General features: G+C 41.5%; 1 protein-coding gene across 3 annotated transcripts in view; it reads left to right on the top strand.

The window, feature by feature from the left end:
- Positions 1-218: 218 nt before the first annotated feature.
- nek7 (NIMA-related kinase 7) overlaps positions 219-26,352 on the top strand; it is a 57,157-nt gene continuing 31,023 nt past the window's right edge. Inside the window, exons 1-3 of one of the 3 annotated variants that reach the window (XM_063891058.1) lie at positions 219-537; positions 19,751-19,838; positions 26,184-26,324. In XM_063891058.1, the coding sequence (XP_063747128.1) occupies positions 19,779-19,838; positions 26,184-26,324 (201 nt within the window). In that variant the 5' untranslated portion in view covers positions 219-537; positions 19,751-19,778. Of the gene's footprint in view, positions 538-19,590; positions 19,616-19,750; positions 19,839-26,183; positions 26,325-26,352 lie in introns of those variants that run through there. The other 2 variants (XM_063891059.1, XM_063891060.1) reach the window with 2 other exon arrangements.

The raw sequence follows: 26,352 nt of genomic DNA, 5'->3' as shown, positions 1-26,352 counted from the left end.
TTAAAGCTCTCCAGAAGGCTGTGATAATAGCTTTTTGGTTTCAGATCCAATTGTATGCACTCTTACTATAATCTCTTACCACTCAACAATTTCCATACACGTTTAATGGAGAAAGCAGCGGAGTTGTGGTGGTTTGAGTTGGAGTTCCTCTGTTGAATCTCGCGGTATTTGACAGATTCCTTCCACTCTTTGACACTTGCCCCTCCCCTGCGCTCCGGGAATGCTGGGTTGTTTACATTACTGGCACACGGGTCAGCACAGTGGTGATGAAAGGGGCCTAGCTGCTGCTCAGACTTTCTGAAAACACGTACGCATCTCGACTGCCTTTAACAAGGACAGGCTTTCTCGCTCTCTCCGAAAAAAACTTTCCAGCGCTTAGCCGACTGTGCCACGCAACAAGAGAGGCCCGCTGAGTCCACTTTTAGGAGCGACCTTGGAAAGAGAAGGGAAAGTCAAAACAAAGACCACCGCCATAACCATCAGGAGAAACTTTCAACGCGAAGAAGGAATAGCTTAGCAACAGACTCCCACTTCCTGGTAAGAACTGAGACCGTTAGCTGGCACTGAAGTTATGAATGTGTACCACTTTGGAAAACTAACAAACTACTTATTTAATCCACATCTTCGTTCTGGCTCGATTGGAGATTGATAGGCTTAAAAGGCTCTCAACATGTCACCCTTTCTAGTGCGAAGTCAATGTTGACACTCACTTGAAAAAGTTTCAACAAAGTTCGCTAACTAGCCTAGCTTGTTAGCCGACTAGCATGCAGCTAACTTTCACTACTTTGTACACAGTAGCCGCGGCGCTGTCATTTAAAGGTAACAACGACGTTGTCGTGATATGATTACAGTGTTTTAGATGGACCATCTCCCGTCTAATGTAGTTTATAGCCATGTTTTTCAACCTGTTGTGGAAACATGACGGTAGCAAAATAAAGTAGCCTTTACTGATGTCATGCTAGAGTTACAATTATGATACAGTACACGTATACTGTATAATAACCTCGTACAGTCGTACTCTATTTAGTCTAAGACTTAAAGGTGAGACTTATTTTATGTCACATTTCTGTATTTTCCCTCTATTGTTACTGCTGGTGTTATATGACTGTTCGTCTTTGCAGTGTTGGTGTGTTACTTTATAATGTGTGGTCTATATTTCTGTTCTGTAGAAGTAGTAAACGTCACATCTGCAACAGCCAATACCCATTCGTTCCTACAGTATAGGCTTACCTTACTTTGGATAATTTAAGTGGTATTATACTAGAACCAAATAAAAAAAGAACGAGTAACATACTACCATGCAGATGAATACATTAGTACATATGAGGCTGTACATCATAGAGCTACAGGCCCATAAGGTTGTTGACCACAATTGCTGCACATTTACTTGATATTTTAGGTAAAGTTTATTTTCAAAGTCAAAATGCTTTTCAGTGCTAACCTGCCATGTGCCTCTGCATAATATAACTTAACGTCACATGTGTTTTTTACAATCCTATTTGCCCACTACAGAAGTTGAGGCCTACAAGCGAACACATTGTGGAATAATTAAATACAGAGCTGATGAAAGTAATATTTGGTTGTGAAAAATATGCTTCTAAATTCAACCTTTATTAACTGATTATTTGAGACTTGGTTTTGTAATGGCACACTCACTGTTCTTTGTTTTCCCTGGCTCAGATGAGGCAAAGTTGACTGAGTTGATTTGATCTATGAACTTTGGTTTATTATTTTAATAGTAAGTTTTGATTGACACTGAGTGACTTTAATAGTATTGCTTGTCAGTTCACTATTTAAGTTGTGCTTCAATATCACATGGCTTGACTTTATACCTTGTAAAACATGCAGGGCAGTTGTATTCAAGTGGTTACATTATTGTGAAGACATCTTTATTTTGTGACTCAACAATTGCTGGAAGAGAAGTTAGATGAGGGAATAGGGAAGAGGCCTACGATTCATTGAGCAATTCCCATTTCAAATAAATGTTTCACTCTAATGTTAAAATGTTCTTTGGTGGATGGCATACAGAGTAATGAACAACATATACATTTAGTCGATACATTGATTAATAAGCTGTTGGAATTCATTATTTTGCAAATTATTTATTACATTTTTAAAAGTAACAATTCCGGAGAAAAAGTATTTATATTTTTAACCTGCTTTGTTTTTAATCATGTGTGAGTTCCAACCCTCACTAAATATGGGCAGTTTAGTAGGTATTTGGAACATATTTACTAGCAACAATTGTTTCTTTAACATTAAGTCATTTTCAATGTATTTTTGCTAAATGATAGCATGTGTATCGTGTGACCCATCGCCGTATGGAAAAACAAGTGCTGCTTCCAGCTGTCTGTTTCACACTGTTTGACACCGTAAGAGTTATAGCCTTGCAGACAGTGTTTATTTGAAGTAGAACTACTGGTAGTTGTAAAGGGATGATTTATTTGAATGAAAATAAATCAAGAAGTATTTTTTGGGAAGAACGTTTCTTGTTTGTTACTCACTGTTGTTTTTGTGAATCAGAATAGTTATTGCAAAACCTTAGCACACTGAATCCATCCACAGTTCTGTTTGGACCTTAATGGATCATTTTGTAATTGCTTATCTTAATGGTATTATTGATAATAATTTAGAAATAAAACAATTAATAATAATGTTACAGAAATACTGAAAAGCTTCAAAGTAGGATAATAACATAATAATAAAAAGTAAATGAAAGCCAGCAAGAGAAACAAACAAGCAATTAAAATAGAACTTTACACGCCTTACCGTTTTGGGGGTCAGACATAGAGTGAAAACTGTTTCTCATGCCATGTTGCTGTCGCTGCCTATCACAGCCAAATATTTCAGGCATCATACTACCACATTTGGCTACACTGCAGAGAGATGATTCAGACAAGAGTTAGTGGGAACTGACATACCTTGTTGACCCAATTATTACTCACTTCTCTGTTGCCACACTCGATGATCGTCAAAGACAACAGGCTTGAGTGTGCCAGCGTCATCAGGTGATGGAGATGAACACCGGCTGGCTCTGTGAAGTTGACTATCAAGGAATGTGTCATGAACCGGATGATCAGCAAATTGCTGCCAAATGTTTGCATCACTCTGTGTTGAGGGATTTCTGCCAGTATATCCTGCTTTGAATTCGAGCTGATTAGAGGTGGATTACTTTTGACAGGCTTTGGCAAAACTTAATTATTTTGCCTTGATCTATTGTTGGATTATACAGGAGTAATAAGGGTGAACGTTAAAGTGGTGGGAGCAGTGATTGCTAGTGTCACGCCTGATTGAAACTGAAAATAAAAGTACACAGGAATAGGAATTTTCTAATCAGGACTTATTTGAGTTATTTTACTTGATACTTTGAAGATTCACTGATGGTGTGTGATAAAGTGCTAAAATTGGACCTTCTAAATAAATATTATTGACCAAACCTTCATTATGATTTATTTTGGGTTTACATACATGCACATTAGCACATACATACAACTCTGGAAAAAAACAATTTCATTTTTCTTTAATCCATATCTCCACATGTATAGCAGCCATTCCAGTGTCGGTTGAATTCCAACACAGAAAAACATTGTCAGTAGTTTATAGAATATAATGAAATAAAATAAAAATCATTTAACTCAAAGACATACCTATAACAAATAAAACAAGAGAAAATGATAATGCTGAAGTGGTCTCTTATTTTTTTCCGGAGCTGTATTTTCTGTCAGTGTAGCTTTAATGCAATCAATGTAACATTTCTACTGCTAAGACATTATAGTGAAAAAGGCCATTCATTGGCGAGGGTAAATCTTCTGCAACCCAAGCAGTGATTTAGCGCAGTGGAATTTACCAAACCGCTCTATCCTGTGAGAGCTTCCTGTTGGAGCCCTGGAGCGGGCCCCTCTGCTGGATTAAAGATCAGATGAGACATTTGTCATCTGACCACTTACACAGTCATCTTGCCTTTGGCTTCCATAAAGAACAAAAAATGTTATCTATGTTTTTCTTTCATTCGCAAAGCATATTTGAAAGAAGATGCTTCCTAAGGCCATTTTTGAGCTACATTAAACACTGTCTTTTGCATGATGTCAAAGACCTTGGCCAAGCATTGTACAGAGAAGATGCTGCCAAAGGTAGCAGATCACTGCTTAAGATATAGGCTGCTTTGGTGCACTTTCTCTGCGATTAGTTCTTGCATTTTCAAATAATACAAAGTAATACAAAGCGAGAAAAACAAGATGCATTCTTGACGCCTTCCCCAGAAGAATTTGAAATCAAGTCTTTCCAATCTGCGGCTCAGTTTGGCTAGAGTTTAGTAAGGTCTTTGGCAATGAGAGTGGGCTGTCTAAGATGCTCCTTACGCTCCCCTCAAACCGCCAGCCAGTCAATATTTTTCATATCCATAAACCTTACATCTTATGAAGGGTCACTGATGTTTCAAGCATTCAAATATCCTTGGAGGATGCCTTGCGGCTCCCTGTGTCATGTGAAAGTTCTCAATTTCTCTCTGGCATTGATGCTTTTCTCAATGGGCCCTGTAGTGCTCTGGGGGGAAACAGACTTCAAAGACATGCAAACACAAAAATGACTGACCTAAGACCCTGCTCAAAGTTTATGAAATGCTTTCGGTGCCCTTTGCCCAGCTGATGCCATGACCACACAATATCAGTGGGTTATTTCTACTACAAAGGGTGCCAGAAAAAGGTTTTATTCATCCTTTATTTTAATATTTAGTTTTAACTACGATCTTTGGTTCTGAAATCCTGCCCTGAATGAAATAAAGTCTATTTTTGCAGATATTGGAGTTATGAACCTATTTAATGAATGCATTAATTACCATAAAAGGCATTTTTTCACAGAAAAAAACAGATTAAACAAAGATGAATAAATAATGAGCTTCAATACTCCTGCATTTTGAAAGTGCACACTGGAAAGGTTAAAAGAAGGCCTATTTAAAAATAACATTGTTAAGCTGGGAGTGGGTAAACATTTCTGTATTTTTTATGACAGAAATAGCATGCTGTTTATTTAATGGGACTTACTGGAATAGCTATGTATGGTATCTCTCCCTTTTCCTAGTTTTTTAGGTTGGTAATTGAATGGGCCTATTTATTTGATAATCAGTATTTTACAGAATAGAGAATCAGAATAACTTTATTCATCGCACAGAGGGGACATTTTCAGAAACAGCCAAAGACAGCTTAATATTACATCTAAGATACAAAAATATATTAAAAAATTAATCACAATTTAGCAAAATACACAAAAATAGACCTCAGAAACAGTTCTGAGATATAGCAGCCAGGTATATATTGCACAGTTATTAACAGTATATATATATTGCACATACTTGGTATTACCATCATAAACCGCCATTTACTGACATTACTTATTTGACGACTGACTGCACATGCATTATACTTTAAATATCCAGTTATGAATAAAATGTACTGCAAGTTAAATAATAAGCTGCTGTTTATTGCCATTTAAACAAAGCCAGTCAGTCCATGGCATTTAGTGAACTGTGCTGGAAATCTGGCTCTCAAGCAGCATCCTCCTTTCTGTTGGAGATCACTCTCAGCTCGTCCCCTCTCTATCTCTTTTGATCATCCACACGCAAAAATACAAGTCCCTCAGGATACAAATTCACTTTCACAGAAATAATTACAACATGCTATCTGCCACTGTAAACAGAACATCAGTGACAGTGACAGGGTGCATTTGTCATGAGAGGAGACGATACCAGAATGAATTTGCACTCGTGAACAGAACGAGCAGAATACTTTTTTGTGTTGCTTGCTGACGGTGCTATGGGCGTTTGTTCCAACCTCATCACAAATGAGCGTTAATGTTTCACACGGGATTTGCTGCAGAAGAGAGCACATTTGTATGAGAGCATCTTGTTTTGACAGACGGTCTGTTTCTACCCTCCTCCGTTTCAGTGTGAAAAGCCGGAGACATTTCACTGTCTCCTATGCCCTCTTTTTTCTGCTGCTTTTCTTTCACATAATCTTTTTTTGTCATTCTGCGAGTTGTTCTTAATTTATCTGTATTTGTTCGGCAAAGGAGGATTCTTTATTATTTATTATAATCCATTAGAATATCGGGTATACAAGCGGATGAAATTGCCTTCAAGTGATCCATTACAGTATTCAACAGTGAACTGCAAAACTGTGAGCAGTATTTATTGCTAGGATTGGAGGAAAGAGCTACTAGCAGTTCAAAAACGTTAATATGTATCTACTACATTGTTATATGTCATGAAGCATGGTCCTGCCATTAGTTGAAACCTGCATTAGAACATCATATGTGATAATATTCGGGTCATCCAAATATTGTCAGTATAATTCCTACATACAGCTCCGGAAAAATGAACACACCACTCCATATTTTTCTTAAATCTTTATCTTTACATGTATGGCAGCTATTTCCAGTGTCTGTTGAATTTCAACATGGAGAAAAAATGTCAGTAGTTTATAGAATCCAATAAAAAAAATAAAAAAACATTTAACTCAAAGACAAATCTCTAAATAATAAAGCAAGACAAAACGATAATGCAGAAGCGGTCTCTTAATTTTTTCCGCGGCTGTATATTCTACAGTTCATATTAGACTATGTGACGCTGCCTTGTTTGGGTGCCGGGGACTTCATTCTCCCCCTCCTCCCCCCTCTCTGCTCTGTGTTTGTTCCCTGACTCACAGCTGTCCTCCACTGTCTCCCTGGTCTCTTGGTTTTGCCGGGGGGGCTTTGAGGTTGTGGTCAAGGCCCGGAGGCATGAAGAAGGAAGAGGAGTCATAATGAGAAGCTCCCCTCAATCGCTGCTACCTAACCCGCCCTTGAGCCGCTTTGTCTCAGTCTCTCGCCACTTCCATGCGACCCTTCTCTCCTCCCTTCCTCTGTCCTCTCTTTGTGTTACTCGTTTTAGACTTCTCTTCATGCTTCCTAGCCTGCCCTCTTCCCTCCTTAGTTTCTGCTTTCACTGCTCAACCTTTATGACTCTCAATCTGTCCCCCATTCTTGTCTCTGCTCTCCTCTCCTGGGGTCCACTGTACCCGGGGCCTCCCCTCAGCCTCCTCCTCCCTGCCCAGCCTGGCCCTCAGTCAATGTGAGGCAGGCAGCCTGACTCCCTCGGAGCAGCAGGAAGCTGCAACAGCAGGGGTTAGGCCTGTATGGCGCTGCCGGCTGGTTCTGTCAGAAGTCCTGCCAAGCCAAGGATGAGAGACCTTTGCCAGTGCGGTATTGGGGCACGAATAAAAATATTTTACAGATGTCTGAAGTCAGGATCCAGGAGTCTGCAGTGGCTCACTCAGGCCTGGAGTAAAGGTGCAACTGTGTGTATGCTAATGTTCGTGTGTGTAGGTTTTATGAATAAGAAAATGAACTAAGTATGAATGCAGGTGAAAAGGCTTAAAAGGGACTCAATAAAGAGGTCATAGGAGTCTGGGCATTTCAGGAAGTGGGTGGAGAAAGGAGGAGGCAAATACGCTGGTCTCATTCTCGATTGGCTGGAGGAAAAGTGATTGATTTGGTTGTGTTTAAAGAGAGAGGGGAGGGTGGTGGAGGGTGGGGGGTGGGGGGGGGGGGGGGGCAATGCTGTACTTTGAATGCCTGGCTGGGTTCCCAAACAGTTCTGGCTTGACAGTTTAACAGTGAATATTTAACATTGCGCCTCTCCGCGGGGCTTGGCTGTAAACAGCAGTCAGCATAGCAGCAAAAGCCTGCGTGACGCCGGGCCGTGGTTGTGAAGCCCACCTTAAAACAACGCACAAGCAGGAAACACATCTTGAAGTTGTGATTTTAGAAGAAGGCAGATGGCATGGGCTGGTGGTGTCACATGGCCTGATGAAAGCAGCTCCCGCCTGCTTTGAACAGCGAGTCTGTCATGGCTGGTGTCTGCTGCGCGGCTCCGGGTCAAACTGTGATACGCAACTCCTGGAATTTGCGCTTTTTAAGTTTTTCATGTTCAAATCGTCTGAGGGGGAATAGCAGTGGGGGGGAAAACAGGAAGTTTCATTAATATTAATATTCTAATATGTGAGGCAGGGAAGACCTATCTGCTTTCAACCCCTGTTGTGGAGCCTATCTCTCGTTCAGTTTTTCTCTTCTTCTTCTCTTCGTCTCTCTCTGCAATTTCAGTATTAATGGCGTTTTACTCTTTTTGTATGCATATACCGACACTAAGATTCACATATGATACTTTTAATTAATTTCTATTCAGCAACATGTAGGTTTCTGGTCTGACATATCATCAAATGCATATTTATGGTTTGAGTTTTATCACAAAAAGCTGATTTTTTAAAATAATTGTGTGGATCTTAACTGACTTTAATTCCCTACTGAAATCAACATTTCATTTATAGCATAATCTTGAATCATGCTCAAGCTTGTATTATGTTTCCCTTCAGTCAGTGGCGATGCTTCAGTTGGATTTTGCAGTGCAAGAATGAAGCAGACAGAAGAAAGAGCGTAATGGTTGTATGATGGTGAGACAGTGGGATGGACAGTGTTAACAGAGTGCTTAAGTATACATTAACTTTAATTATATGGATAAAAATGGTTATGACCTTTGATTATTTACAGTTTTTCTAGGCTCTGTGTTTCATCTCTGAATGATCGTTTGGAAACAGTGAGCGAACAAGGCGCCTATTTTGGGTGGTCCGTTGTAATACCAGGGGTTCTCATTAGTTTCTTAGTTTTCTCTGAATTAATATTCTGTCCGGCAGATATTAACTTCCCAATGGACTTTGGTTTCAAAACAAACAAACACTGTGTTTGAAGACGAGTCGGTGACATTTGGATCCAGCTGCGTGTTAAGCTCTGCCCTGATGTCTCAAACTGAGGCTGATGTGTAGAGTTTTACAGATGTTGGATGACTGCAGGGCCGAGGCCAGCCTCTGTGTGAGGGATGGTGGAACAGGTCTGACATCTCTCCTGAACTGAAAAGGGAAATCCCTGCAGGCACAGAGTGGAGAGGAGGGATAAGGGAGGAGGGCGAGACCGGATAGAGGTGCGACCCCTTAGGGGGAACGTTCTTCTCCGATCGTCAGTTCCTTACACTCGCACACACTCTGTCTGTCGGTGTGCCGGGTGATGCACTCATGCAAAGAAGGATGAGTGCCTCAGGATATGAAATAAAAAAGAACTTCTTCTGTGGGCATGTGTTTCTGCCTATGCATATGTTCTGCTCACATGCAAGTTTATGTTTTTCTATAATCGTTCGAGGTGTTTTGCTTTCATGCTTATTCAGAGAAAAAACTCTGATTTCTCACGTCACTGCCCTGCACAGAACATAGACATATTTAGTTATTCCAGAGTAAGAGAAGAGATAAAAAGACAAAGAATTTGTTTTCCAAGTACCCATTCCATAAATTGGCTTTTATATAGTCACATTGTTCCTGATTTGCCCAAGTTCTTCCTCAAAGGTACACCTCCTCTTCAACACAGAGCCATATGTCTAGGAATTAACAATGCACGCCTGCCTGCACCCCCCGTTATTACTTATCACACAGCCTCTTTTTTCAAATCCCAAATCAAAATCAAAACCTTGAAGAAAGCCTACCTTGAGCTGTTCATTTGGATTTGCTGCTTTTTCAGATTTCACACATGGTGTCAAAGTAACCCAATTAATTTTGGAATGGAATGAACTCACGTAGATGCGCTTTTGTTGTTCCATATTCAGGAGTCATCCTCCTTGGCGGCACGACAATAACATGGGTGTATGCACACCGTCACATGAAGCAACAGTCCTGTATCTGACCTCTGATTGAGTAGCAGGGCTCTGGATTTGGTTAGGTGTGTGTGTGTGTGTGTGTGTGTGTGTGTGTGGGTGGGTGTGGGTGTGTGGTTGTGTGTGCAGCAGCCAGCAGGGCCCACCTCAGAAACCACAGCAGGCTGAAACCCAACCAGAGCCAAGCTTGATTTCTGTGGAGCCACATTCCCATGGACCCAGTTTTAGTATGTATTCACAACGTGCATCCAGCTTTGCATTTGTCTCTGTGGGGGGGGGGGGTCTGGTCTGTGGGTTCCCCTCTATATTAATGTGTGGACTCACATTTTGTGTATTAGTATCCATTTCCCCCTCCTCCTAGGTCGAGCCGAGGTGCTTATGGATTCAGGATCTTGGATGTTTCTATTAGTGACTTTGGCGATGCTGAAGGGTTGTGGTCCTCCTTCCCCCCCCTGTCCCCCCACAGAGAAGTCTTAGGCCCAGAAAAGCCTCAACACGAGCCCATAGCCCTCACGTTAGCACTCAGCTATGTAACGAGACATGCCTGGGAACTGCTCCTCTCACATTACTAATGACTTGGACATCTTGCTCTTGTCATTTCTTTTTAGACAAACTTCGATGCTGACACAGGGTAACTGCTTCAAACTATCCAGGGAGGAAAGGGGGAAAAACCTGCTGGAAGGGAGTACCACAGAGTGCTGGTTTTGTGTGAAGGGAAAATAGACTACATTCACCAGATGTTTTTCTAATGGTTGTTTCATAGATGAGGAACTCATGACAGCCTTCGTCATTTCCAAACGACACAGAGATGGGTCAGTTGCTGCTTTATCACTGCTGTCCTAGCACTGGAGGCAGGGTGAAAGGTTTGGTATAACACAGATTAATAGATTGATCTTCTTTTTTGTAACTATTGGTTGTTTCTTTTTTTGTTCACATGGGCCATGACAAGCAGACTCTCTCTTTGCAGCTTCCTCGCCTCCTTTATGGATATTAATAGAGGACAAAGAAGGCTAATGTCATTTCAGAATGTGATCACTGCGTAGATGAGGATGCTCTCATCTGTTCGCTCCTGAGTATAATCACGAGGTTAGGCTTCAGAAAACACAGCTGTACCGATGAAAAGCAGACTCTTGGTGGACATGCTGTGTGAAAGGATCCTTTATTTAGAACAGAAAGGCGATGTGAGAGTGGCATTCCCTTGTTTTATTTTTTCATGAGATTCCCTCATCCGTCCCTATTTCATGTCTTTTTTTTTGGTACTGTAAGCCCTCTAGCCTCGCAGACGAACAGCCCTGGCCCTCTGGTTCAGAATGTCACATCCAATATCCTGGTGCCAGAGGTGATGAAGCTAATTTGGTGGTCAGTCAGTGACATGGCTAACAAACAAAGCCCTTATTAGTCCCCGAGCACTGGAAGCTCCGCTGTGCAGCGCTCTGTTTTCATTGTGAAAGAACCTGACTTGTTGCCACAGGGCTCTAATGCAACCTAAAGCCTCGGCGTCTTGGTCATGGCGCGGTGTGCAAATCTGGGTGTGGATATTTGGTTCACATGTTCAGATGGACTTGGAGGTGTACTCCTTAAAATACCCTCCAAATAAGATAGGAATTGCTTTATTAATCCCAAACTGGGATTGTTTTGTGTTGCTGCAGCATAATACAATACAAGGCACAGAAAAAAAATTAGAAATAAACAATGCTAAAGTGTAGACAAAAGAAGAAATATAAATAAAAATGAACTGGCATTGGAGAAAAGATATATACACAGTTGACTCTGAAGATAAATAATCTATAAACTGTCAGACAAGTAAACACTATTGATATTAACAAATATAAAGCAGGATATTAAATACCTAATAGTGCAATGAATGAAATATTAAATAAAATATAAATGTACAAAGTAAGGTGTGAATGTAATGTTCCAGTTAACAAGAGAGGCTTAAACAATAACGCTTGAATAACAATTTGACTAAATAATCCTCAACATTATTTGTTTTTCATTTATTGAACTTGGACTAATAATCTGTTTCAGTGTAGGAGAGTTCAAATATAAAGGGCATCAGTGTACAAAACAGTGATTTGATTTAACTGCATTAAAGTGAACTTCCTCAACACTGACTGCAAAGCTTTCTCTTCAAAAAAAAAACCGGAATGGTAGTGATTAGCGATCTGTTTTGATAATAAATTGACTTTTTTCTTTTTGGTTTTTCTTGTTTTTTTGTTACAGTAAAATAAAACACCGTGTTGGACGTTAGGCAAGAAGATATTTGAGGAGGTTGCGTTTGGCGTGAGGATTCCATTAATGGGCATTCTTCTATGTTTCCAGATTTTCAATAGACAAATCCATTAATCAGAAAAGTAACTAGTAAATGAATGTGCAAACATTGGTTGCATTTTTGATCCACAATGGTGCATTCCCAAAAGTTGTGGTTCTGCTCTCATCCCATTACAGCCTGGTGTTGGAACTACATCCATGATCAGTCCCTCAAACATCCCAAACATGTATGACATCACTTGCAGCTTGATCAGCCAGCCTAAATGAAGTGCTCTTGATTTTCTTTCCCATAATGCATTCAGTTTCTGTTTTAACCCAGGTGTGATGGTGAGATGGCATTCTGAAGGGCTGTGAATGTAGTGAGAGTGTGCAGGCATAGCCAAACCCCCCAGGGTCCCCTCTCCTGAACGCCTGGGGGGCTCTCTCCTTCACACAGCCTGCGCCTTCACACACTAAGCTGCTTTCTGAGGGATCACACAGCTGTCTTAAACGCGGCTCTGTTTCTGCATACTTTGCCCACACAATTTTGTCTTTCCTTACACAGTCAGCAATTTGTCAATAAATCTTGTTTATTCTCAGTGATTGACAGGATGAATTGGATTCACCTAGGAAAAGGAAAAAGAAAGAAGGGTAGAGTAGCTGGCGCTCTTTTTTTGACTGGTACCATGGCTGTCTTTCACTCTTCTTTTATCATTGAAATTGGAGTTTATCTTTTACAAGCCTGAGTGGAATGTTTTTGTTTTTCAAGTGATTATTAGCATACTCTTGGCTGCCGTCTCCGGCGGATGAGATAAGCACATCAAACGCTGCGCCGCGTTAACGAAGCGCTGTGGGCTCGCTGGCTGGCTTTTTACTGTAAGGCACCTGCTGAAGTGACAGGCTGGCAACAAAGGGCCCCTCGCCACAAGAGAGCCGTCAGTGGCCCCGTGGAGTGGGCAGGACAATAGAGCGAAGAGGTGGCCAGGGCTTTCAGCCACGTGCCAACTCGTGTCGACAACACACAGGAGCAGCAGAGCGAGGAGGAGTAGGAAGGGGAGGCGGTGGGGAGGACAAGAGCGAGACAGGAGGAGAAAGGGGAGGAGAGTGGCTGACACCTGCAGGTCCTTGAGAGCCTTTTCTCAATTGTGGACATCTTCACTATACATGGTGTTTGAACATGCGAAAGGAAAACTGAGCTAAGAGGAGGAACAAACGTGCAGGTGTGCAGGCAGGAGATGACAGAGGAGGGTCCGGTGTTGTTTATGGGTTCACCAGCTCATGGAAGGTCAGGCGATGGTGCAGATGTGTTTTATAGAGGCCTCAGTAGGTGAGATGTACACACACCGCAGCAGAGCAATGTGCTGGTGTATTTGAATTGTCGGGGAATAAATCAATTTAGGCCTCACATGAAGCCCAGGCTATTTCTGCCGTGCCATTTTACTTCTGCAGTGAAATGATCATTAGCCTATAAAAATGTGAAAGTGAGAAATGTAAAAGAGCGCTATAAATAGTCAGCAAGCAGCATTATAGATCACTGGCCTTGTGGTGTCCCAATGGACCACAGTGGTTTTCTTTGGCTTAATTCCCTTTATTATCATTTCTCTGTACTCCCTCCACCCCGGAGGGGGTGAAGGTCTGAGTCTTACCCACATACATACACTGTGGTGTTTGTACAGAGCAGAAACATCAGAGTTTTACTAGTTTATTCTTCAGTTCTTTTTAATGAATAACTGCAGACACACAGACGTTCAGATGCAGAAATAAAGCTGGGCCAGTGAGTCTGCTGGGCTAAACTTCCTACCAGCATTAGTGTAAAACATGGCTGCCAATAAGTCACAACACATTGAATTTGAGGTCATTTAGAAATGTTAGTAGTACATATCTTGCCCCAAATTAATTTATACATAAGTCATCTCTGTTAAAATGTTTTTTTCTGTTTACAATAGAGCAAAGAACAATCACAATATTGTTTTCAGATATCAGCTATCTGTATTGGCCTCAAAAGATAGTTTCCTGGCTATAGACGGAACATCCTAGAGTTTGATCAGAGACTCAGCCATTAATCCAGCCATGTTCTGCCTGTTGAAAATAAATCCTGTTTGATGTCGGAGTTGTTGTTTGGGTCCTGTGTGACTGTTGGAGATTCTTTAATAATCTCATACTGAGCTGCACCCTGATTAACGTTCTGCTTTTGTAGCCAGATTTGAAGAAGGGAAAAGTCTAAATGATTTGACGGTGTAGTTTTGGCTTGCTTTGCAAAGCCTACTTTCAAAGGTTTCTCCCTTTTTTATCTTCATGTTTTTCCTTTTAGATCCAGAGACAATAAAGTTTCCTCTCTTCATATTTTATTCCATCAACTCTTGGACCGTCTTACTCAAAGACCTCAGACTGGCTCCCATGCTGAGGTGTAATTGGTCCGCTCCCTCTCTGTCTTTCTTTGGGCTCGTGGTCCAACGAACACGAGTGCTCGCACATTCGGGCTAATGATTCTGAATAGTGATTAAAATGAATTGGTGAGTGTGCCGCTTCTGTAGTATCCGGACCCCTCCATCATTAGTGGTTCTCTTCCTTTTTTCCTCTTACTGTATCATCAGTGTTAGTCAAGCAGGGGTTTCAGACGGGGCCCGGGGTGGGCTTTCATGAGCACAGACTCAAAGATTTCTCCACTTCTTGTAATCATGGACAGCACTCTTCTAGCATTTCACTGTCGTCTTCCAGTTCCTCAAAGGTGCCTTTGATTCCCTCACATCCTACACCCAGGCCGGAAAGTGTCACATTATATTTTTCCTCTCTCCTTTCTAAACTCCCCCCCTAACCCCTTCCTTTCTTTGTGTTCTCTTTCTTGCCTCTTTGGACCCGGGCTCATCAGTCTTTGTTCACATGTGTTGTGCTCGGATTCAGAGCTGATTTAGCACTTTTCAGTTTGAGACCGCTTAATTTCAGGACACTTCCCCTTCACTTTCCCCCCCCCCCCACACACTCCCAGTTTGCCTTGATCCACCTTTTATCCACCTCCCTCTCTTTGTTTTACCCCTTCTTCTGTTTGAAATAAATAATTCAGAATGGAGGAAATGAGGATTAAAGAAGAGCTAAAGCCAGAGCCACAGCTCCACACCGTCTCTCTCAGGAACACATCAGGGCTAACAAGTTTTGTTTTTTTTAAGTTCTGCATCTGTCCCACTCCGTCCTACTCCCTCCCTGCTGTCCCCTGCTCCCTTTTGCCTTCTCCCACTCAGTTTTTGACTGAAAATACGCTGTTTTATGGCAAGGTTGGACGACCTTCTGTGTACCATGTTACATAAAGCCAACTTTGTAATACGTTTTCAGTGCCTTTTTTATAAGATTAAACAACAAGTTCTGAAAAAATTATATTGTTTAACAATTCTGTAGAAATAGGTCAATAAACCGCATGAAACAGCAAAAAATAGGGATAGAATATTGGATACAAGCGAAGAAAATAAGAAATAAAGCAAGTAACAGCAAAATAATTAAGAAAATAGCTGAATGGGAAGTTTGAAAGCAGGCAGTGAGTTTCTGGTTTTCTAAATATGATAACAGATTAAACTTTGGGAGAAGTTGTCTGGAAATGGCTCTCCACTTATTACTGAAGCTCAGTTCCCCCGTCATGAGGACGACTGCTTGGCCTAATGTCTGTTGGAGAAGATCCTTGATGGTTCTGCAGGGAGCTCTCCTAACTCTGAACATATAACCCTGATGATGTCATCAGAGGAGTCCCACGACTTTATGAAAGTGCAATACTGAAATCGTTGGAGTTGCCTTTTTTTAATGACATTTTCTTTTATTGGAGCCAGCATTTTACAGCGCGCACTACCTACAGTCTACTTCTTGGTGAGCAGCACAGTGCAGTTGGTGATGGAGCAAATTTATCACAGGAAAATAGAGCCACCAAAGTATGATAAAAAAGTGGTGAGAGATGTGTAGCAAGTAAGGGAAACAAAGCAAATTAACAAATGTGTGCTGGAAGTGTGAGAACAAACACAAAAATGTCTGAATGCTCTTGTTAATATCCTTTTCTTTCCTTCCTGCCTCAGTTCCTCCCTTTCCTCCTCTAGCATTTAATTACCTACGTGTGATGGGCCTGCTGTGAGAATGTCGGGCTGAAGTCGCACGTTAGATGGAACACAGTCAGAAAACAGTGTTTGTTTACACTGAGTGGTTGGTGGTCTGGATGGGAAAGTTTTTTTTTTCTCTCAACAGAAAAACAACCATCAGTTTATCAGAGGGATGAATTGTGATCTTGCGAGCTTCGTTGCTCCATTGTACTTTAGATCTCGCCAATTTTATCTGCAAATAAATAATATATCCACACCTGTCAACCTAACTGCTATGGAAACGCTGAGAACCGTCGGGGATAATTTGTAGATGTTCTTTTGTAATAAAGTAAGTATTACAATAGTTAGACAGTCAGCACAATTGGGACTTTTTCACAGGCAAAAAAATAACACAGAAGGGACTTAAATATGAGTCTGGATGGTAAAACTCCGGATTAAAAATATATAATATGACCATAATGTGTGTCCATATGGTAGGCTTTTATTGATTCTCTATACCGCACACTTTATTCTATTCTGTGACTGATCTATCAATAGTTAGTGCGGCTTTTAGCAGTTGCTGCCCCTCTGCTGCTAAAATACTAGTCAGCCCACCACCATTTCCCGCAGGCAGAATGGTACATTGAGTTCCCACTGCTGCTTGTGCCAACCAAATGTTTTGGAAGTCAAAAATTCCTCTCTGTGATGAGAGCAGGATTTTTTGTGGATCAGAGTTGATGACAGAATAAACAGAGTAGGAGAGGGAGATTTGGTAGCTCTAAGGTTCACAGGATGAAAGTTGAAATAAATCTCTGTGTTTGATATATCAGCTCACTAGAACTATGCCTTGCTTTTGATAGGTTGAACTGACTTGAACTGTGTGTGAATAGGGAGCCCTGAGAGCGTGACCCTGCCTCTTTTGATGGAGTTAGCCCCGTTAATTGTGCTGTTTCCTAGTGTGTGTTAATCCAACACGGCAGTCTTAATTGATCTCGTTAACGTGGGATGTGGGAGGCGAAAGAACGTCAGGGAGCAAAGACGCCCCCTGGTTATTTTGACACATAGACAGTCAGAAACACAGGAGGGCGAGGGAGAGGAGTCAGGGTGCCAGCCCCAATCTAACAAAACACACGGCTGAAGTGCAAAGGATCACTTCAAGAGGCAGGAGGCCGCGTGACTTGTAAAGTCCCCTGTGACACCCTAATCAAAATGTCACGACACCCAGCTAGTGAGCCTTCATCTCAGCTCCTGTGATTTCACCTAGTCCTTATGGGTATCCAGGATGTCTCACAAGTGTCTTAATTGAACTTGAATCCAAATTAAAACACTTATTGAATCCCAAGGTATGTTCTTTCTGTTTGTTTTATTCTTGTTGGTGCAGATTAGAAAGACGTCATACCTTTAAAGCGTTAGTGATTATGTGGGTTTAGCAGATTAACGCTGATTATTTTGTGTGACTAGTATCATACATTCCTAACACAGTACAAACTCTCGCCTTCAAACGGGACAATTCTCTGTATAGAGTTTATAAAAAATACAGATTATTTTGATAAAATATTGCATTAATATGAAATATCATTTTATTGGTGTTTTAATGTAAAAAAACCAAATGCTTAATATGATGTGATTGGTGAGTTACCAGACCTTTACACAAGCCGTAGCAGTAGTTGGCTTTTCAAAGATTATTTTCCTTTTTTTTTAATAACCACCAAATGGCTCTTGATCGGATATTTAACCTGCCTTCTAGTTTGCGTTTTTGCCTCCAGCTAAAAATCCTTATTATTTGTAACCCCTCTATTTTTTTTACATTCAGATTGATTAAAACTTAGAAAAAACAAGCTTTTAATGTTAATTTCAGAAAAACAATATTCCCGATATAGTCAGTGCACTCCCAGGAGACCCAGTGTTGTGCAAACATTACTTCCACCAGCTTCAAAGCTCACATGAAGGCCAGCGAGCCCCGGAAAGAAAAGCTGAGCTAATCCAAAATAAACGACCACAGTATTTGCAAAATACTTGCATGCTCAAGCGCACACATACACATGCATTCTCACATGCAAATGTTAAAGACTCTCAACGTGCTTTTATATATTCATATCAGATATGCATATATATATTGCAGATGTCTAATTAGCATTATTAACCTTTAGTGAATGGGACTGCAATATCAAGGGAGGGACGGCTCCTCGCTGCCATTCTCCTCTCCATTGTACCAGGGGAGTTTTAATTGGCCGGGGAGGTATGAGGCGCCAGAGACGGGAGACACTTAGTAATACACAAATGACTGACTGACAGACCCGCAGACAGACGGCCTTCACTCTAGTGGAAAAACATGCAAATGTCCCACTGTGGAGTGTCCTTTTCAGCTTTGTGTGGAAACTAAATGTGTGTTTTTTCATTTTGTTTGCATGCATGTTGAAAAACCATGTAAATAAGACACAATGGATATTAGCAGAGTCATAAAACCCCTACACTGGAATCTGGATGGGTAGGTAAACCCGATATGATGTAGTCATACTACTGAATTTGCAAAGTCCAGTCTTTTTTTCTTCTTTGCCAATATATCCTGCTCTTTAATGCTTTGATGTGTGCGGCTGTGCTGTATGCCCACATGTGCTCTGAACGCTCCTAAACAATACAGCTCCGGAAAAAATGAAGAGACCACTCCAAATGTTTCTTAAATCTCAATCTCTACATGTATGGCAGACATTCCAGTGTCTGTTGAATTCCAACACAGAGAAATGTTGTCAGTAGTTTATAGAATACAATAAAAAAGAAAGCATTTAACTCAAAGACATGCCTATAAATAATAAAACCAGAGAAAGTAATAATGCTGAAGTGGTCTCTTGATTTCTTCCGGGGCTGTATGTGTGCACACACTTCCATAGCTTAAATTTTTATGTTATATACACGCTAACAGCACACCTAAGATATGCATTTCCATGGGGATAACAAATGTTTGCTATTATGCATGCAATATATCATGTGTAAATTCTAAGTGAATTGGTGTTAATTGTTCGATTCTAGAGCATCTGTCAAAATCATCCCACATGCTGAGTTGAGACTCCGGAATAATATAGAAGCTAATTGAATGTGTGAATATAAGTTTTGGATCATACTTTTAAATATTTGTGTTTATTATTAAATCAGGTAACATTTCATATTATGGCCCTGTCTGTTTTTAAGTGTGCAATAAGCCAAGCAACTGGTGGTGGAGAATCTTATGCAATTAGTGTGCTTCTAGGCTACATGCCAGGACATGTCATTATACAGCAGCATGGCGCACACTCAAGAGCCAGCACTCTCACCTCACTGTGACCTATATTTTCTAAGAAAACAGAAAAGGGAAGTGGAACTGCATACATGCTGGAATAACCAGTAACTCCCATGGAAGGTTCATGAAAGATTGCCAGGGAAAGACAGTGTCATTATCTCTGCTTTGTTCAGAGGAATATAACTGCCTGCTGCAACTTGAGAGGGGCCCAGACAAAGAGTGTCAAATCCACAGGCATGATGTGAGATCCAGTTCTGCTGTAACTAGACACTCAGTAGTGCTGAAAAACAGGGAACAGTTGTCCAGCTGGTTGAGGTCATTGTTTTCTGTTGTGAAATGCTATTGACGTATTTTTAACATTTAAGGACATGGCTGTCACGTGTCGCATTTCATTTTCAATGTTGAGTCGGCTAACTAGAAGGTTCATTTTTATGTGTTTGTTGTTCCCAGAGGTGTAAAGGATCAGGCTCCTAACACCATGGATATGGACACACAGCCACAAGGACAGCAAGCAGCCGTGCCAGTCTTTCAGCCCCAGGTAAACTCCACACACAGACACACACAAGCCAAACTGCTAGCTAGGATTGTAAGGTGAGATAAGGAAAATGCAGCTGAATTAAAAAATATATGTTGTCATACCTTTTTAATAGTGAAGAGAAAAGCGATTCACTTAAGTATTTTGTGCTATTGATTTATTACTATTAGTTTATATGCAAAGGTTTGTGGCAGATAGTGGCTTAGATTGTGTTGTGTTTGTTTGTTGGATGTTTCAGGGTCGGGATGAATGCAAATCCCACTGCTCTGCCTAAAAGATTCAACGTTTAAATCCTCGATTGTGTGACCTCAGATACTCTTACAGTTACTGTACATTTCAATGTATTTAATCATCACCTCTCAATCATAATGCCAGACTCTAAATCATTTGAATAGTCAAAACCACACACACAATCAGGTCACTTTGTCGATAAGCACTTTCTCGATATATCTTTTGGAAAAACACACATGGTAATATAAAGCCACGGGAAAAATTGAGACCACTTCACCATTATTATCTTCTCTTGTTTTATTATTTATAGGTATGTCTTTACGTTCAATTCATTTTTATTTTATTGTATATTATAAACTACTGACAATTTTTCTCTGTGAATTCAACAGACATTGGAATGGCTGCCGAACATGTAGAGATAAAGATTTAAGAAACATTTGGAGTGGTCTCTTCATTTTTCCCGGAGCTGCATATATTTACCATATGTTGCTAAGGTTTCTATTTCAGTAAATGATTTATTACCGACATGTGTAATCTTATCATTTAGATTTTGTAAAATTTTATAATGATTGTGGAATTACAAATAGTTGCCCTATAGCTGTATTGACAAGGGAAGCATTTGATCATCTTTTATTATGAAACCCACTCATCCATGGAATCCTTCATACTTCCAAATGCAAATCTTTTTTTTTCCCCCTTGCGTCAATCAAGTTGTGCCTCTCAGTCCGAGCATCCTTCAGACCACTGGTGTGTGTGTGAGAGAGATAGCAGTGGATGCATGTTGAGTTGTTGCTATTGATCAGAGCTCGGCCTCCCTGTATGCCTCTCTTGGTTCGATACAACTCCAGTTGGCTCTGTGCAGATCTGGTCATAGTTGGATTTTAATACCGCCCTCCAACATCAGGTCCATTGATTTCTTCCAGAAGGATGTTTTTGCCCCTATAACTATTGAATAGACTTTAAGCAAAGAGGATCATCCATATGCCCCAGAGTAAATATGTGGATTTTACTTTGGTGAAAGAAATAACACTAAAAATAGGCCTTTGCTCTGCGTTGTTGTTTTTCTTGTGTAAGGGCCCTGCAACATTAACACTGGAATTGCCAAGAGGGTTAATTTATATTCTGAGATCTGTAATTGCAAAATTAAGGATAATTGGGTTGCGCACAAAAGAAAGTCAGATAAAAGCTCTAATGATTCATTTCACTTAGGCAACACCCCCCACGCATACACACACACAGACACCAGATCCTCCACTGATCTCCCAGCAGTTGATTGTGTGTTATTGTTCAGGCTTAATGATTTCTCCCGCCGCTTTTTTCAGTCTATTTCTAGCAGTTTACATCAGTGTTAATTCCAGGCCCACTTTTCTTTTTTTTGCTTAGGATCTTGAAAGCACCCTGAACTTTCTACGTTGCATCATGTTTTCTCACTCTCACAGAAGATGTCTGAACTGATTTCACATTTAGTGGGAGAGTCAGTCAGTATGTAGATGGCAGTCTAAGCAGCATCCAGATGGGTGTCTTTCAACAAGTCCTGTGTCTGTTTCACACTTTCCCAAGGTTCAGTTTGCTCGGCAGCACAGGGGGGGAAAAAAACTCACCAGCCTCCTCCTGAAGAAATCTGAATTGTATATGTGATGAAGGATATTCTGTATCGCTTGCAATATCACTTCTCTTGGTCCCGGAGGTATGATGCATATGCATTAGGTAAACGAGATGAGCTGGTAAGATGTGCATTTTTAATGGCGCATTTGCTCTTTGAGTGAGTGGGAGGGTTGGTGAGGAGGCCCCCCTCAGATCAGATTTTGATCGTCTGACAGACACGGATCTGTCTGAACGTGCTGAGACAAGGCGCTGCGGCTGTGGATCAGATTGAGAGGAGAAGAGCGATGTGCACCTTTGGGGTGAATCCTGCCGCTTGGCTGAGGATGAATATTGCATGGATGCCGTGCTCAGGGGGGGGGGCAGGTGACTGGTGGCGCGGGAGGCCTCGCTGCCTGCCAGTTGCTGCCTCCGTTGCTCCTTGTATCCCTCCCTGTCTCTCTTGGAGACTACATCTACAGTCATCTGTCATTTTCATGGAAATCCAAGTCCATACTTAAAGCGTGCAACATAGGAAATAAAATCCCTTTTTATTCATCCCAGAACTCAACAAGCAGAACAGGTTTTTTTATTGTGAGTTACTATTGTTAATTGATATGTTTTTTTTATATATTTTTAGCACTGATTGTTGGTCACTGCAATACATCTCGTCACATCACCTGTATTGGGTGATCAGCTATATTCAGATTTAGAATGAGGCTCAGAACTGACCGTGAACCACGGCCTGACCCTCATTCTTACCTCCTCTCGTTTCTTCCCATTTTCTTTTTAATCTAATTTACTCAATCCACGCTGAAATAAGCAGCTCTCTCTATAAATTTTGAGTTTGGTAAAATGCGGGGTTTTTATGTTAAAATGGAGAGATGCATTTTTAAATTTAGCCGGCTCTGCGTTGATGTGCCCCCAGTTCCTCTCCCTCTCTCTCTGGGAGACAGCAGCACCTCTCTGCCGCCGCTGGCCTTTCTGTGGCAGCCGTTGGCACATGCTCGGCTGTCACATCACACCCTCGCCCCTCTGCTGCTTGTCTTCCCCCCCTCTCACTCTCTCTCCCTCTCCCTGTCTTCCGCATTCCCTCTTCTACTCTCCATGTGGCTTGTCAGTTGTGTTTGGCAACGGTGTCATTATTGGGCAGCCCGAATCACACTTCCTCCGATGGGCTGTCTGTCTGCTCTCCCCCTGTCTCTCTCTCCTCTCCTCTTTCTCCCTCTTCTTCTCTCTCTTTCAATCCCCCTGCTAGTGAGTTGCCCATGGCGGTTGTGTGTCACCTTTATACCCAAGACACGCTGTCCCTCACAGACGTTACCCATAATGCCTTGCGCGGCTGCCACTTATCTCCATCCCCTGCAGCTTGTCCCCATCACCAACCAGAATGATGCGAGGGAAAAGAGTAAGCACAGAAATGTGAGTCAAGAAAAACATGAAGAAAGTCTGTAGCATCACGCTCAGAAGAGAACCAGACCGAAGTAATCAATCGGCCTCAAACTGATTAATGTTTCTGCTTTTATTCATAGTCGATGTCTGGAGTAAGTGTAATTATTTCTAACATTTCATTTACGATACCAAATTTGAAATGATCTAATTTTGGCCAGTGTTTAAAGGAGTTACATCTTATTCCTGCTTTAACAATGTGAGGTAATATGAGAAACATAACATATAAAAAAGTGATTTAAGATAGTTTTGCAGATGGTTTTCACCCTTTTTAAAAGAATGTAAACTCTGTAAAAGACTCAAACATGTATCCTTGACAGAACGTGTGCAACGCTGAACTCATTTAGATGAACAGGGAGGAAGGGTCCTCTAGGGTCCCTCCATCTTCAGGCCCTACCATTATATTTAACATATACAAACAATCACATTTAGAAACAGTGGTCTGTTACCCCCCCCCTTCCAGTTTTGTTCAGACACTGACCCCTGTGTCATTCAGGGTCATTCCTCTGTGACTTCCTTTATGTGTGTAAGTGTGTGTGTGTTTTTGTCAGGGCCTTGTGTTTCAGCTGGAAGCTCCTGATTGTGTGACACCCGTGTGCGGCAGATGAGACGGCCTGTCACTCAGCTTCGGCCTGGCTGCCCTTTGAAGGCCAGGCCAGGGGGCGAAGAGGTGCCGCAAATGGCCTGTGAAGTTTACATACACTGCCCACTGCTAAACAGATTAGCTCTAATGAAGTGTCTAATGCCGGGGCCGCTGGCTGACATAATCCTGCCTGGCAGCCCGGCCCCTTGGCTGCCAAAAAAGCCGCCCTCCCTCCAGCCCTCTCTTCCGCCCTCGCACGGCCTCTGCTGCCACCCAGGGCGACTCCACACGGGGAGGTGCCCACTGTTAATCATGCCGGACAGTGTGCGATCTGACATGCAAATGTAGGTCATTGCATATGTAAATGTGTGATTAGGGGGCTGGCATGCCAGGACACATTAGCAAGACTGTGCTCTCAGCAGGCGGTTGTCACAGCGCTTTAGAGGCTCATGCTAACATTTGTCAAGCTACCACGCAGCGAATGAAAGCAATGCCCTCTCGTCCTCTTTGCCCCCCTATCTCTCTCTCTTTCTCTCTCTCTCTCTGAATCTATATACCTCGATCTGTCCATCCTGCATCCATGCACAAATGCTTCTGTCACCATTATGACAAGTCACTGCACAACATGGCGACACTTTCAATGTGACCTACCTTGAACATTTTTTGTATTTTACCTTTCTTCCATGTGTTTATTTCATAGGTAAAGTTCAAATTGAACGATATGACTATTGTTAAAGCATTCAGTGGTCGCTATTAGCAAGGCATTTCCTTTTTCTTAGAGCTGCAGTGATGTTGCAATAAGGTTTGTGAAGCAGTGTCTCCCACTCTGTCACAGTAACTCTCAGACAGCTCGTGATGGTGGTGTCATGCTGGAAAATGCACACACACCTCGACAGTGTTAAGTGTTAATTGGACTGGGCATCTAATTGGCTCACTCGTCTTCCTTTGGCTGTCAACTTTAAACTTTGAAAAAACAATGAAATGCTTAAATTGGTTGCCAAAACAACCCCCACCACCCAGCCTTATACCTTTTTATGAACACTTGTGTTAGTAATCGTGCTTCCCTTACCTGTCAATGTGTGTTTTTTTATATTTGTAAATATATTTATTGGTTAATCTTTGCAAGAAAGTGTATAGTATTTGGGATGGTTTCTGTTTAATACATTTAAATGACTGATGGCCGCATTTAACACTAAGCCTTTTGCCTTCAGGCCTTATGAACGCATTATTATCTTTTCTTATTAGTGGTATCTTGTTATCACTAATGCTGAAATAATCAGTGGATTGCTGTTTCAAATATGAAATGAATATTTTTTGGGTTTGATTATTATTCTCGACTGGACCAGCAATTTGATATATATCAAAAAAAAAAAAATGGATTGGTCAGTAGTATAAACTAAACCAGGGGAATCCTGTTAATCGTCTGGTCTGATTGTAAATCAGTCAAAATGGCAAGACATGACCTAAGTAATTTGACAGAGTTACCTTGAGTGAGATGACACTCCCTCCTTGTGTGTTTTAGTGCTTGCAAGATTAATTTTTGACCTTCTTCCCGCTTTGTTTCGGCACCTCTGTCCCGATCCGCTTGCCCCTGAGCTGCTCCCACGGCAACACTGGCAGAAGTGCTGGTGACATGTGGCATTCTGATATCTGTCACCTTCTGTTGGCTCCCGCTGAAGCCTCGGACACGTTTACCAAAAGGCTGGAAAGGTCACACAGGCTGCTATGTGCTTTTTTTCCACACATCATATCTTAGGAGCTTATTGTGATTTTTTTTTTTTTATTCCTTTTCTATTTATTTATAGTAGAAGGTGAGTGTCTCCGCCTGCACAGCAAATCATGTGGTGATAAGTCCTTTAGTCTGTGGCCCGGTGCCATAATGTTAGTAATACAACTTGTCAGACAAACGAAGGGAGAGGACTCTGGTTCCTGTGACCTTAAAAACCAAGTTAGGTGTAATGATTAGATGGCCAAATATGTGTGATAGGGTATTTTGTTTGTCCCTGTCGAGATCCAGAGAGAGCTTTTTAAGCAACTAAAGACGACCCATGCCACCAGGGGTAATTAATTTGTCTGCCTGGCAAGTATTTTGGAAAATAATCAATCCAAATATAAAACAATGTCAGTGACTTCAAAGAAATTCTGTCAGGTCCTGCGTGGTGCTGTCAGCAATCATGATGATCTATGTAAACTACTGGAAAAAATGACTTTCTTCCATCTGTTGGTTTAAGGACTCTCAGCTTCACATCAGCCTGATGCCAGTCAAATCATCAGCAGCCTAGAGCAGCCTCTCAGCAAAACAATTTACAGAATCTGGGCTCTCATCAACATGCCCGTTCCTCCTCATTCAGTAGTGTGGACATGGTTGCACTTGAATGGCAGATAAATACATTTGCAAAATCCCTGTAAATCCTTTTTTCACTTTTTAACATGTGTGTGCGCAAGGGCTGTGTGAAAAAGCTAGTATGTGCACAAATACTAAAAAGGGTTTTGTTATCTTTCAGAAACCATTACAACCAGACATGGGGCACAACTCGCTGGCAAACTTCCAGATCGAGAAGAAAATCGGACGTGGCCAGTTCAGCGAGGTGTGGCGGGCGAGGTACCTGTTAGACAACACGTCAGTCGCCCTGAAGAAAGTCCAGGTGAGACACAGTGGAACACATCACTTTG

Source organism: Eleginops maclovinus, chromosome 9, assembly GCF_036324505.1.
Source record: "Eleginops maclovinus isolate JMC-PN-2008 ecotype Puerto Natales chromosome 9, JC_Emac_rtc_rv5, whole genome shotgun sequence".
Taxonomy (NCBI): Eukaryota; Metazoa; Chordata; class Actinopteri; order Perciformes; family Eleginopidae; genus Eleginops; species Eleginops maclovinus.
Note: the sequence above shows the minus strand (reverse complement) of the source record. Positions and strands in the feature narration are given on the sequence as shown.